This window comes from Lissotriton helveticus, chromosome 7, assembly GCF_964261635.1.
Source record: "Lissotriton helveticus chromosome 7, aLisHel1.1, whole genome shotgun sequence".
Lineage (NCBI taxonomy): Eukaryota > Metazoa > Chordata > Amphibia > Caudata > Salamandridae > Lissotriton > Lissotriton helveticus.
Genome location: NC_136068.1, coordinates 1734359750 through 1734373743, shown reverse-complemented (window position 1 = coordinate 1734373743; position 13994 = coordinate 1734359750). Strand labels below are relative to the sequence as shown.

Sequence of the window (13994 nt, the reverse complement as noted above, 5' to 3'; positions counted from 1 at the left end):
AAAACTTTTGCAGTGCAAAACTCACACAGTGCAGCACTAATGAATAACATAGTGCGCAAAAAATACAAAACAACATTAGACATCTCTAATGGATTCTTTTGTCAAAATATAGCACCAGAAAGCAGATATTTGACCGCGTTTTCAATAAATGGCGCGCAAAAAAAATTCTGTTGTTTGCCACAGGGGTTCAAGAACAGCCCAGGATTATTCTCAGCGAGAGTAACAGAGCTACTACAAATATATGATGATGAGGCATTATCTTATGTCGATGACATCTATCTAACAGATGATGACTTGGATACTCACTTGAAAAGAGGGAACACCATAATACTTGGGTTCGCAGCAGAGGGTTACAAATTCAACTTTAAAAAGTCAAGAATTGCCCATCTAACTGTCCTGTTTTTAGGATATGAACTATCAAGTGAAGGCAAAAGCCTGGCTGACAATTTCCTAGAGAAATGTGCTGTAATCCAAGCACCCAGAACATTAAAAAACCTACAATCAATTCTAGGTTTCCTAAATTTCGGAAGAACTTACATTATAAATTATGCAGAGAGGGTCAAACCCCTCTATGATCTAATAAAACCAGATTTTAAAAGAATCAACTGGACTCAAAAACACACAGAAATGTTGAGATCTTTACAAACAGACATGTTAGTTAAAACAAAACTACAAACACGTGACAACACACGCAATCTTGTGATTCGAGTCATCCCAGGAAGATGCAGATTCACATACCTGACCTCTAATGAGGGAGAAAAGGTACCAATTGCATACAAATCACACTTGTACACAGAAGCTGAAAAAACGTTCAGCATTAAGGAAAACATTGTTCATGCGGTTCAAACGGCTGTAGCAAGAGAAAAAGACCAAGCTGACGGTAGACGTATTACAGTCAGAACAGCAGAATCAGCTTTTGAGGCATTAACAACCCCATGTAATTTACCGACAACGGCATTGAATCCAGAATGGATACAATGGGTAAGTTCTATTGCTAGAGACAAAGTAAAATACTATTTTGATCCGGAATTGAAGGGCTTAAAATATCTAGAATATGAAAGAGAATATCCTCTGCCAATCGACATTCTGCCTTTACGACAGTACGCCTGTGTAATCTATACAGACGGACATGCTCATCTCCAGTTTGGGGAGAGCAAGCTTACAACGCCACATGCGAGATTGTAAAAGACGTGTGGCGCGGAGGTAAACTGAGACCTCTATTTACAAAAACACACTCAGTAGAAAATAATTCAGAACAACAAACTGAAATATTAGCGTTAAAAATGGCGCTAGATAATGCAGATCGCGAATTCCCGACACTTACAGTGTGCGATTCGTATTACTGCGTCAAATCACACAATAACGATTTACAGAAATGGATTCAAAACGGTTACAAAGATGACACAGGTGCCACAATAAAGCAGAAAGCGCTTTGGGAACAAGTAGTTCTTTTACAGAAAGAACTACCAAAAACTCACGTGATACACTCACTGAGTCATCAGCGTGATGGCGTTCACGTTGCAGGGAATTCATTGGCTGAGACAGCCACAGCGGCAGCAACCAAATCGGCTTCCGTAGCTAGAAAAAAGCGTGCAGTAAAATACATTGACGGTGAAACTGTGCTGGCGGTGAAAACGTCATCAAAAGGCGACTGCTCAGCGCTACCGATCAACTATCCACTCAATTATACATACATAATCGATGCAAACTCCGTTCCTTTTGCTCGAATCCCTGGAGTGGGGGATAGAGTAATTCCAAACACGGACAGGAGAAGCTTGTTAATAGCAGACGCACATATGGGTGAGGGTCTTAGACACCTCAAGCTTAAAGATTCTCTGGAAGAATTACAATCAGTGTACTGGTGGCCAGGCATGAGCCTGCATCATCACATTTTTGTAAAAAACTGCCCAGACTGCAACAGAGATCGCAGTGGCGACCGAGACGGTATATTACCATGGCGCTTCGCTCCAGATTGGATCAACAATAAAAAATAAACCCAGTATAAATAATGCGTCAAATTAACATGTAAAGGCTATTTTCACTTATAATGTAGACCACCAACTCTCGGCTGACGTCTGAACTGTTATACAAAGATTTGCGAGTCTATATTGGCATATACGCTAGAAGCATGCTACGTTCTGACCAATATCTTTCCTTTAGCTCTCGAGCTTGTGGGGGGGTGGCTTGCCAGAATGAGCATTGCATTGCGGGACTCTTCTCACTTCCTTCCTGAGGGAAACGGGATGGTGTAAAGAAAAAACCAAGGCATAAAGTAATCTATAACAGCAAAGGTATTAGGTTCAGGAGCTGGGTGGGTCAAACATTTAATGAGTGTCCAACGTAGTCTTAATAATCTGCCAAGAAATTCTCTGAGAGGTCTCAGTCCGTACGAACTATTGTTTGGGACTAGAATGTTAGTCCAGGACTTAGATAGTCAGACTTCAGTGGTTAAAGAAAAATGCTTTGATATCAAAGATCGCTTGGCTATTTTACAGGACTTAAATGAAACAAGAAAGGACCTGAGCAACATAAAGTTGAAACAACAGCCAACAACCACTGAAGAGAAACCACCTGTCCCAGCAAGGCCTGTCTGGATTCCAAAAATCGGGGATCTGGTCAGAGAGAAGATCGCGGTAAAGAAGGAATTTGGGCCTTCTTACAGAAAAGCAGTTCCTGTCTTGTCTGTCAGCGGGACAAGATCAGTAGTACTACCGCCCCTTGCTGGTAAAAAGGAGAACCGAGTTGTATCCATCGACCTGGTTAAACCACAATCATGTGGCCGATAAAAAGTAGTAGGCCAAGTGGACTCCCAAGAAGTAGCAGAACACCAAAGTTTGCTACATCCACAGAGGTTCAAACTGAAAGACTAATCACATTTGAAAAATCTACAGTGAATCAACAAGGACTATGCAACAAAGCAATAGAACTTGAACCTCTTAAAACCCAAATCAAAACTTTTCATCAAGAAACACCAACCTATAATGAAGTAACAAATGACTATGCTGATGAAACAAAACAAATTCCAAAAGCAAAAAGTAATCCAGAAGCAATTAGAACAATTGACAGAACGGCATCCGGCTACTTCATCAACTTCGATGATTTTTCTGAAGATCCAAGTGAACCAGAAGTACAACCGACAACCAAAACCTTTAAAGACAAAGCAAAGGAACTTTTTCATCAACTAAAAGAAACCTATCTGATTTCTCCATGGATTGAAATTTGGGTGGCACTAGGTGCATTTGTCCTCATACTTTGGCTCATCATGGTACTATGCTTGGGACATTTTATTGAGGGAAAATATGCTAAAATGGACACAGCAAGCCAGAAAATCAACTTGGTCCTTAAACCACACACATCTTCACACGTCGATAAAAGAGAACTTTCTTCAGTAAACTTCACAGCCAATCCTATACCCGGCGGGGTAGCATGGGACAAAACTGAATATGAAATATATGGCCCGGTTGAACTCCTGAAGTATCCACACCAATTTAAGATTTCATTGAGTGACTTTGTAAAACCCAGCACATTTGCTGATGATTGGGACTTTGAAAGTATTAATGATATGATGTCTGATCTTGTGATGTCTGCTAAATTTACAGAACATGATTATTTGCAAGGTTCATCTAATTACGATCAAATGTTTTGCTATAACCATTATGGTAACCATTATCTGCATAAATCTACCCAGCCTAGAAATGTTTTGTCAGTCAGTCAGTCAAATAACTTCGGGGCATATTATCAAGGGGGTTTATCTCCGCTTTTTTGGCTTTAAAAGCCAAGAAAGCGGAGATAAAATTATCTCCCTATTACCAAGCTGTCGCTAACACCAGTTAGTGACAGCTAATAGGAGATAGCGACCATCTTGGGCCCCACTTTGCATGTCAGTGATATTTATCACTAATGACGTGCAAAGTGGGCGTGCCAAGATGTTAGCGACTGGAAACAGTTGCTAACATCGCTATCTCCTATTACCAACTTTTGGAGATATTCGCGCTAAGCGCGAATATCTCCAAAAGCTAACACCTGCCCTGAGCAGTTCTTCACCATGTTATCCAATGGGAGGTGGATAACATGGCTAAGAGCATTTGCTCGATAATGCATGAATATCGCTGACTTTTCAGCGATATTCATGCATTGCGGCCGTTTTTTATCGCATTTGCGATAAACCTTGCTAATAGCAAGGTTTATCTGCGATAAAAATCGCCGATGTGCGGCGATAATTTTTGTCTCTAAACAAGTTAGAGACAAAAATTATCGCTAGTTGTTGGTAATATGCCCCTTCATTCGGTTAATTAAAACCATAAAAGGAGTACATAGTTCATAAGCAATAAAATACAATTAAAATACAATTAAATTTACAATTTAAGTTTCAAAGGTGATTGCAAATCCTAAAAAATCCATTAAAAAGTACTTAAAAGAGAGAGAAGTTATTAAAATAAAAACAAGTTCAAAAAAGTAGATATACACTTTCCAGTATATTTGCACATTCCCCACGAACATATTTTGCAGAAAAGTATCAGGTTTGGAGGTTGTTTATCGGAGGGAGTTTAGTTTTGTTTTGTCTGCCGGCTGCTACCAAGAAACAAGCTACACTATAAGTGACCTGCACCGAGTTCAACATCTGTAGGTATAGGAGGGCCGGCCGTACCTGGGCGAAGTTCAGGTCTTTCAGAATTGGAAAGAGGAATTTTTTACGGGCCACCCTTAAATGATCGCAAAGCATAACTAGATGAAGAGTATCCTGCGTGGAAAAGCAGTCACAGGAACAGGGTGGGGTATTTTCTGGAGTACCCCATTTTGTATATGAGCCAAGCACAAGATGTATCTGGTTAAACCTGAACCTTATTAGTAAAAAACGGTGGTATGGTTTGGTTACATATTTCAGATAAGGTTCCATAGCCATGGACGACGAGAGTTGGTATAATGTCCTTACCGTTGGCTTGCAAAGCTCAACCGCTTCCCTCTCTGTCTCCAACATATTTCGAAAATGCTGCTTGACCCACCTTACATCCTCTTTCTTGAGGCTCTGTGGTAAAGAGTACATGTCTGGGCGCCCTAGCCTTGCGCATGCTGCTCTAATATACGCCAGCCAGGGTATGCTGGCTGCTTTATCCAAGGCCATACAGTCTTTGAAATGTTTTAAATTTTAACCAATGGGAACATTGTGCAACTCCACCAAAAGGCAGTTCAAAAACGTTTTATGATAAATATTCATACTTTTCAGGGTTTAACACAAGTAATGCAGAAACATTCTATTTCAAATTGTTAAATAAGACAGGAGTGAAAACAATGCTTACAAACACAAAATTGATATATTCAGACTCATTTTTTGAAAAAATGAATACATTTGGTTTTGATTTCTGGAACAATAACATTGAAACGAAAACGATCTGGGGCACAAAAGATTGGCAAGTGCAGGGTATAAAATCATTGTTTAGAGCCTGCATGATCCCAGAACAAATTATATTTTTGAATGACACAATTCAACAGACCACCTGTCTTGGCCTAGCCAAAATCAAAGACTTAAACAAACCGTCTATTCCAAAGCCAACAACGGACAGTAATAGCACTACGGATGTTGAGATAGACGTAACCCATATTTTAAACCAAAACAGAACACATCCTGATTGGAAACAATGGTTGATCTGGCCCACAGACACGAATAACTGTCAAGACAGATTCCTGAACAAAATACAGGGGTTCAAATTGACCAGGCCAGACCCTAGATACTCCCAAAGACAACATCCAGGGATTGTAACTACTTACAGTGTGGGAAAACTCTGCCTTCAATGGCTACATACATGCACACTGGCAGAAATTAAGCAACACCTAACTTTACTTAAAGAAGGTGCTGACTTGCGCGATTTCATTATGGGACCACGCAAACAGCGTCAAAAACGTTTCATAGCGGCCTCTATATATGCAGCTTATAACGAAGCTTGGAAAGAAACTCAAATTGAGACAGCAGAAAAAATACGGGAAATTGACCGTGTTTATTTGGAAAAATCACTTTCTGTTGTGGACAATGGGTTAATGACTCTGTCTTCCAGAATATATTCACTGGACAGTATTGTGTCTTCAGCAATCGATATAATAGAGCAAGACTTACTGATGTTGCAACACGGTCAGTCTCAATTACGTTCTATTGTACAGCTTGGCTGGACGTTACAAAATCTGCGTTCAGGCTATGTGCCTTGGCGTTTAATCAACACAACGTCATTATTTAATATCTTTAACCTTACTGATAAACAAATCAGTTTGGCACAGAAGGGTGCTGACTATACAATTCTGAGCATTGGAAAACTTGAGAGATTACCATTGACAATGTCAGAACGACCTGTCATTGAATGGATAATACATGGGATAATAAATATTCCGATAACGACTTTCCAGTTTCAATACTGCCAAAAATATATACAGGCAGGCCAGTATGAAAGGTTGGGTAAAGGATACATTAAGTCAACATGGAACTTGCCCTATACACACACATGTGTCAGTAATAAAGGACAGAGTGTATTTCTTAGTGGCAATAATTGTGCAAAATCACTAAGCGGTATACTTCTGTGTCAGGGTATAAGTTTGCATGGGGCCTGTGAAGGGACTTCAAATAACCTTTCATGTCACCAGCTAGGCGCACCTGCAACACAAATAGAACCATTCTTTATGAGACTCTCGAACGGGAGTTACATTCTAATTGTAGATCACAAGTGTTGTGGCTTAATGCCCGGAAAACCTTATCTCGTAAGCGTGACTACCAGGGTCATGTGCTGTGAAAGAGTATTATTCCCGAATGATACTCCAGACAGGGAGGCAAGGTTATGGCCCAGTTTTAATTTCTCTTCTATTCGAATTGATACTTTAAGCAGAATGAAGACTGTGCTCCTACAGACGCCGACCCAGTTGACGTCATCCAAAGAAACGTATGATCTCCACGTTGCAAGGACAACGGCAGAGATTCATTCACTGTTATCAACAAATAGCCCCCTACACTTCGCAGAAATACTAAACGAAATCTTAAATATTTCTGATACAAATGGTATCGCAAGTGTATTTAAGACAGTTTTTTCGGGAGCTTTGACCCCATTCAAAGCCATCCTGGGTATTTTTCCTAACTTCGTCCATTCCTCTTTGGCGGACTTCCTCTCCTGTTGGGACTAGTAGCAGGCGTCCTATTTTTGCTACTTTTGCTTCGCTATGGCAAACCATGTCACAGACATGACTCCAGCAACAATGGAAGAAACGATCCTAGCTATCCGCTACCGGGACCGCATAACTAAAGTCCTTGGACTAGCACGGCTACGAGATTTAAATATGACTTGGTTTCTTTCGTGCAGACCCTTGTGGCAGTCTTGTGTTATGCCTGTATTAAGGTGCTTGCTATGCGGCGAGGAATGCGTGTTGGACACCTGTCTCGCACTACAATCAGAAGTGCCATTGGATGCAGAGACTTTGTTGAGTCCAGTTAAGGCTCATGCATTGTGCTGTCCCCAGCGGCTACCAATCCTGATGACGGCATTCGTGGAGACTTCACTACTACGATTGAAGGGTAGTGAAGTACAAGATGAAAGCAGCATCGATCAGGTACGACCATCTGTCAGCAATGCTGATCAAACCATCACTGAAAGCAATCATGCTCATGACTGCATGGTAGCGTCATTTTCCAACCTAGTCGAACTCTCACCAGAAGCTGTTGACTGTTTTTTCGAACATCTTAATGATATGATGTTTTCACCAGAACAGAAAGAATGACTTTGAGCAAACATGCACACAGCGTTCCCTTAACTCTGAATTTGGCCTTCAAATTAAAAAAAAAAAGCCATTGAGAATTTTTCGAGTCTGCTCCTGCAAACAGGAACTTTTCTCCAACATCCAAAATATTTACCTTTCAGGCACTTATCTTCTGCTTAAAGTAAACTATTCTTGGAGAACAGAAACTTCTATTTTTAGGTACCTCTAGAAGACATTACCTCGACCTCTAGGTTATTTACACATACGATTGTATTTCTATGTGATGAAATGGTCTCGCACTTTTTCTTCTGTATTGAGAGCCATTTCATGTGCTATTTTCGCAAATCATTCGTGCTGATATAAAAAGTGCATCCTCTTTGAATGATTACACTGCTTGAATGCATACAGTAACTATATTCATATTTTTCATGTGTTACGCTAATCCAATTAATGCAAATTAATGTATTTTGGGGCGGTTTAAATACACATTCATTATTAGTTATGTTTACTATGCTTAGGTTAGTAAATATGGACATAGATTCCGTGGAGTGGGTGTGATGTATTTCCTATGGGAACTGTATCAATATTCCTGCTTCTGACCCTTGTCCGGTTAATAAATCAATAGTGGCCATACAACGGCACAGAAACCCGCTTTCTGATTAGGTCATAGCGCATGCTACCACATTAAGCAAGCACTATTCCTCCAGCCCCCATAGAAAGCATACCGAGTTCTCAAAACAAATCAAACCTCCAGCAACCTGGGAAATCCCCCGCAGCTATTGTTATGATTTAGCCAAGAACTCCAGTAAAGAATGTAAGAACGACCAGTTCTTATGAAATCCTTATTGACGTATTTATGTCCATCCTTACGTCAATCTCGGCACCTTTCAGGTATAAATATTACCGACATTGCCCTAAGCAACACACGGTGGTGGTGACAAGATTGGAGCAGCGCGACTTGCCGAGGAGCCCAGCTGATAGAAAAAGCCCACGGACGCTGCCCCTCCCTTTTGACGCGCTGAGAGAGACGCTGCCTTTTCTCCTGCCGAGAAATCCAGCTCCGGCGTTTCCAGCCGCCCTCGCAGGCAGCTGGGATATCAAGTCCTGAGATAGAGATACCAGCCCTCCAGCCTTCTAAATCCCAGGTATAGAACTGAATAACCCCTTACAGAGAATTCTTGAGTCAGACCCTTGGCAAAGCAAACTTAACTTAAACTGCTACTTATCTACTCCCGCCCACGTATTAGGCTTAGGTCAGGTACACTGGGGTAGGCGTAGTTAGAAGCACCAGTTGAGTACGATTAGTCAATGTATATATGTATGTATCTATTTTATCCATTTTAAAGTATCATATGGCTAAGAAACCATATCAATGCTTTTACAGTATTATTTTATAATTCTGCTTTTACTGTATGCACTGTACTTAACTATAAGTATTGCAATAATAGCGATTCATTTCTCTTGTATGAGAAAAGAGACTGATCAATAAATAACACCTTTTTATTGAACACGCCCGTCTCTTCCTTTTCTCTACAATCTGGTGAAACTAAGAATGCACGTACTGACTGAGTAAAATAAGTTGTCTTTTGTTTTCACACGACTCTAGAGATATACTCTTGATTAGGGGAGAGCAAAGTTGTCATGTTCTATGGTTGTCAGAAACTAAATCCCTTCTTGTCTATCCAGGGAGGTTAAACTCCTCCTTGCCTATTCGAGAAAGTTTCTAGTGAACTCTGAGCTAGCTGGCACACATAAACTTTAAGTCTAATATCGTCAGTAGAAGACCTAGTTAACGCCAGTCCTACGTCTATACTATTGAAGATATTATTCCAATGCGCAGAGCCTATTGGGATAATAGGAACTACACTACAGCGCTTTGGGGTGCTGGATAGTGATTAGTTTAATTTACTATTCCAACTCCAGTCCCCGTGGATAGTAGGGAAGGTGTTGGATAGTAAATTAAATCTATTCCCTATCCTAGAGCGCCCCCCCCAGCGCAATGCGTTGTAATGGTTTTCGTTGTAAAACCTGCGTTGTAAAAGCACTGCGTGGTAAAAGTTGCGTAGTAAAGGATGTTTCCCATGGCCCGATATAGAGTTTAGCAAAAACTCCTTGTACCTTCAGAGGAACCACTTTGATGATAGTTTCTCTCAAGGTCCAGACACCACCACTGAGCTGGCAGTGGTCTCTGCATTTGGCAGATGGTTGTTCATCAGGGTGGTGTACATAATGCAGTTGTAAAATGGCTGAAAAATAATGTCAAACCACCTCAACGGATTTCACATGAATATGGAAGATTATGACAAATTCACAAAAATAATCCGTTGGAAGGGTGTTGTTGATGTTTCAGACACAAAAAGGAAAGTCATCATCGGGACGGCTAACTAGATCTAATGTGAATTGCCACCATTTCATAGCCATTGCAGCAGCTTTACCATCATCATAGAGAAAACAGATACATAAAAACAAAGGAACATTGTCTTGGGCTGTGCAGACAAAAACTACTGTGTAGTCGTTGAAGGATCCTTAATTAAATCAGTATATTACTATGATACAATGCAGTGTGAGTGTAAAATTGAGCTATATACAGATACTCAACAGGGCTCTTAATTAACTGGTGAACTTGTCTTATGCAAGTCAGTCTCACTGAAGTCAAAGCATAATTTGGCAGTATAGAAGGTGATGCAGGTGTAAACGCACCTGTTATTAAAAATGTTCATGTGCACTTAGAGCACCGGTGGCACTGGGTTTCCCCTTATTTGCATCGGGGGGCTTGCATCCATGGAGATTAGTAAAAGTCACTTTCTGGGGAAAAAACAAGGAACAAAGGGAAATTGAGACCAGTTGGCCCAGACTGCGCTGCACTTGGGTCAGATAGAGTGACACAAGCAATGAAAGGCCTTTAGTGGGATTTACTAAACCACACAAAGCCACCTTGTGTGGACCTGCACGCTTTAGTAATTCCAGAGTAACGCAAGGTAGCGCACATCGCTACTTTGTGTAACTTTATGTTAGGGAGGTGTTTCATGGCTGGAGCGTGGGCATTCACACGCATCCACCCATGGATTTACGCACATTCCGAAAGTTGCAAAGACTTGTAAACTTGGGCATGCATCAAATTGGTATACCTTGCCAACAGAGGCATAAAGGGGGGAAAAGTCTTTATTTCTCCTTGTTATTTCCTATTTTTGTGTCCACCTCATTCGCAGCATACGTCGATGAGGAAAATGCCTCTAAGGATTGTTTTTGGGCAGGAAGCTGACCCTTCTTGCGTTCAAATAATCCTATCTATAACCCAGGCACCCTTACACCATGGTGCAAGGGTGCCTTCATTGGCACTAGGGAGCACACAGCATGACAGTGCAGGGTGAGAGCAGGACTGAGTCACGTCTTTGTAGATATGACGTATTCCTGCGCTCTCCTTGTCACGCAGTGCAATGAGTTGTCTTGCTGCATTGCATTGCCTTGCGTAACATCTTTGCAAATCTGACCTGAGTTATTTGCATACAAAATGTTGCACTAAATGCTTGATGAACAAAAACTGAAGAGGCAAAGCGCTGGAAGAAGCTGAAATTAGAAGCCGTGCCTTACCAATACTTTCAAGTTTAAAAAGCTTTATTGAAGTAAATATGCAATGTAAACAAAAGTACAGAAGAAATAGTCAGCAGAATTAAAATGAATTGATAAAATATAACATTGAAGAGAATCACCCCAAAGGGGGCAAATGAGCATTACTAAGGGAAGAAGCTTTTAAAGAAGATTTTTGTTTTAAGGGAGAAAAGAAAAGAAAAGAGGGGGGAAAGAAGAGAAAAAAGAGGAAAAAGAGGAAAGAGGAAGAAGAAGTAAAGAAAAGAGGAGGTGAAAAGCCTAAGAAAACAGCTCATATATGAATAAAAGAAGCAATAAGAACAACTCTATATACATGAAACAAAAGAAAAGGGTGCATCATATGGTAACAAAACTTCAAACAGTTCTAGAAAGAAAATCGGTTAACGGCAGCCATATTTGGTCCCTATTGATTAGTAAGGTAGTCGTGGTGGCAAAGGCACGATCTAATCTATGATGATGGCATAGTAGGTTCCACCAGGCATTATAAGATAGTCTGGAAGTGTTTTTCCAATTGGTGGTGATGATCTGGAAGGAAATTGCTTTAACAAGGTCTATAAATTTACGAAAATTACAGTGAACATCACAAATAGGTGAAAAGCCACCTAAGAAAATATGTACAATTTCAAAAGGAAAAGCAGTATTTAAAATTTTGTTCAATTGTGACCAAATTCTCAACCAAAGGGATTTAACTAGGGGACAATAAAAAAACATGTGCATGAAATCAGCATTATCATGAGAACAAGACCAACATTTTTGAGACTCGAGTAACTTAAATTTGCATAAATCATAAGGTGTAAATAAAAGTCTGCTATAAAAAAAGTAACAGGTCTGTGTAGTGCTAGCCGAACGGGAAACTGTATGTATTTTAGACCAAATAGTATCCCATGTCTGAAAGGAAAATTCCTGAGCTAAGTCTCGTTCCCAGAGTAATTCAAGTTTAGTTTTAGTTCTAGTAGCAGTAGAGAAAAAAAGTGTTTTATGAATTACAGCTGCTTTGAGGGGGAGTACAACATTTGGCAAGGAGATGGAAGTTGGGGAAGAGATGGGTAATAAAGATTGTTGTGAAATAAAGTCAGTTAGAAGATGTTTGAATATATGATATTGAGAGGAGTGTGCATTGGAAATATGGAACTTACCAATACTTTCAGTCTGCATGTAGCACTTTCCGGTCATGCAGTACCGCCAAAGGCCCTGGTGGGCGAAGGCGCCCGACAGGCGGTACTGCATCCAGTAATCTGTGGCAGTGGACACGACCAGCAGGATGTTCCCCACGCAGGCGCAGAAGAGGCCTCCTCCCATGAAACTGTACATCATATCAGGAACGGCTGGGGGACGCTGACACCTAAACAAGAAAAAGTCTGCAAAGACGAAGTAAAGAATGGTTAAATTCGGCTAGGTTATACTAGTTTGGGTGAAGCTAGGTAACGGTACAGGTTAGGGAAGTGTGATTTGCTTACATTGGGTCCCGGTTGAGAAGGGTGAATAAACTAGCAAACTGTAAGGTAGGTAAATGTAAATTGCTTCGATGACAGTAGGGTAGAGGACGTTAGGTTAGGGGGGAGGTTAGGTAACATTAGGATAACTAAGGCCCTCATGTACTAAAATTCCAAATAGGAAATCGTTCATTGTAAATAATAACGAATCGCAATTTGCAATTTCTTATTTGCAATATACTGACATGGATTTGCTAGAACCAATCGCAATCTGGCACCGACTTCTACCGAATGCATTGGTATTTCAAAAAACGGCTTGTGTATGTATAGGTCAGTTTGCAAAATACAGGATCATACTGGATCGCAATTCCACCTACCTCATTAATATGCATAAGGTACATCACAAATTGTGACCCACTACGAATGGAAAAGGGGCGACCGCTCGGTCCCCCCGAACGTATGGTTGGGTGCCCCGAACCTCCCGGGAAACCATTTTGGGCGGGGTGGGCGTAGCCCGGCTGGTATGCCCGAAGTGGCGTAGCCGGGGCGCGCCTTCCCCCGCCCGAGAGAGGTTGTCCTAGACACCTCGACGGAAGACCACGCCCCGTAGGCGTATCGGGGACGGGTACACGCCCTCCCGCAGAAGGATAAAGGAGCGGGAATCCAGAAGATCGTCCTCTTGTTCCTCGGATCGGAAGGCTGCACCCACTCGTTGCTCGTGAGCCCTCGACGGAACAAGCAGCAATTTTGAACGTGGTAATCCTGTTTTTTCTCTTTCAGTTTCGAAGGACCTTGTGGATCGACCAAGGGCGGAGGACTCGAAACCATGCCTAGCAAGAAAGCAGGAAAGGGTTCCGAGACGGAAAGGGTGTTACGCCTGTTGTCGAACCGGATGGCTTGTATGGACCGAAAGCTCGGTCAGGTCCAATCACTCGGTAGAGGTTTGGCGGAGGTGAAGAAGCAATTGGCCGCATTGAATGACCCAAGTCAGCCGAAAAAGGTAATAGGCCCGGCCTTGCCGGGAGTTGTCCCCGGGGTTAGAGGGAAACGGGTAAAGGAGAGGGCTGTTTCGGGGGGGTCCCAGTCTCAGAGGTACCCCCTATCACCCCCCTCGTACTGGCTGAGAACCCAGATTTAGGCCAGCCGATCCCGGTGGTGATAACCCCGGCTGAGGATGATGAGATGCCCCCAGAATTGGCCGCACAGTTGACGGCATGGCTTAAG

The 13994-nt window shown here is 41.6% G+C and overlaps 1 protein-coding gene across 1 annotated transcript in view; it reads right to left on the bottom strand.

The window, feature by feature from the left end:
* LOC144770713 (lens fiber membrane intrinsic protein-like) overlaps positions 1–12687 on the bottom strand; it is a 40296-nt gene extending 27609 nt beyond the window's left edge. The window contains exon 1 of the mRNA XM_078655444.1: positions 12474–12687. Coding sequence (XP_078511570.1) covers positions 12474–12651 — 178 coding nt within the window. The 5' untranslated portion in view covers positions 12652–12687. The remainder of the gene's footprint in view (positions 1–12473) is intronic.
* Between the last annotated feature and the right edge of the window lie 1307 nt (positions 12688–13994).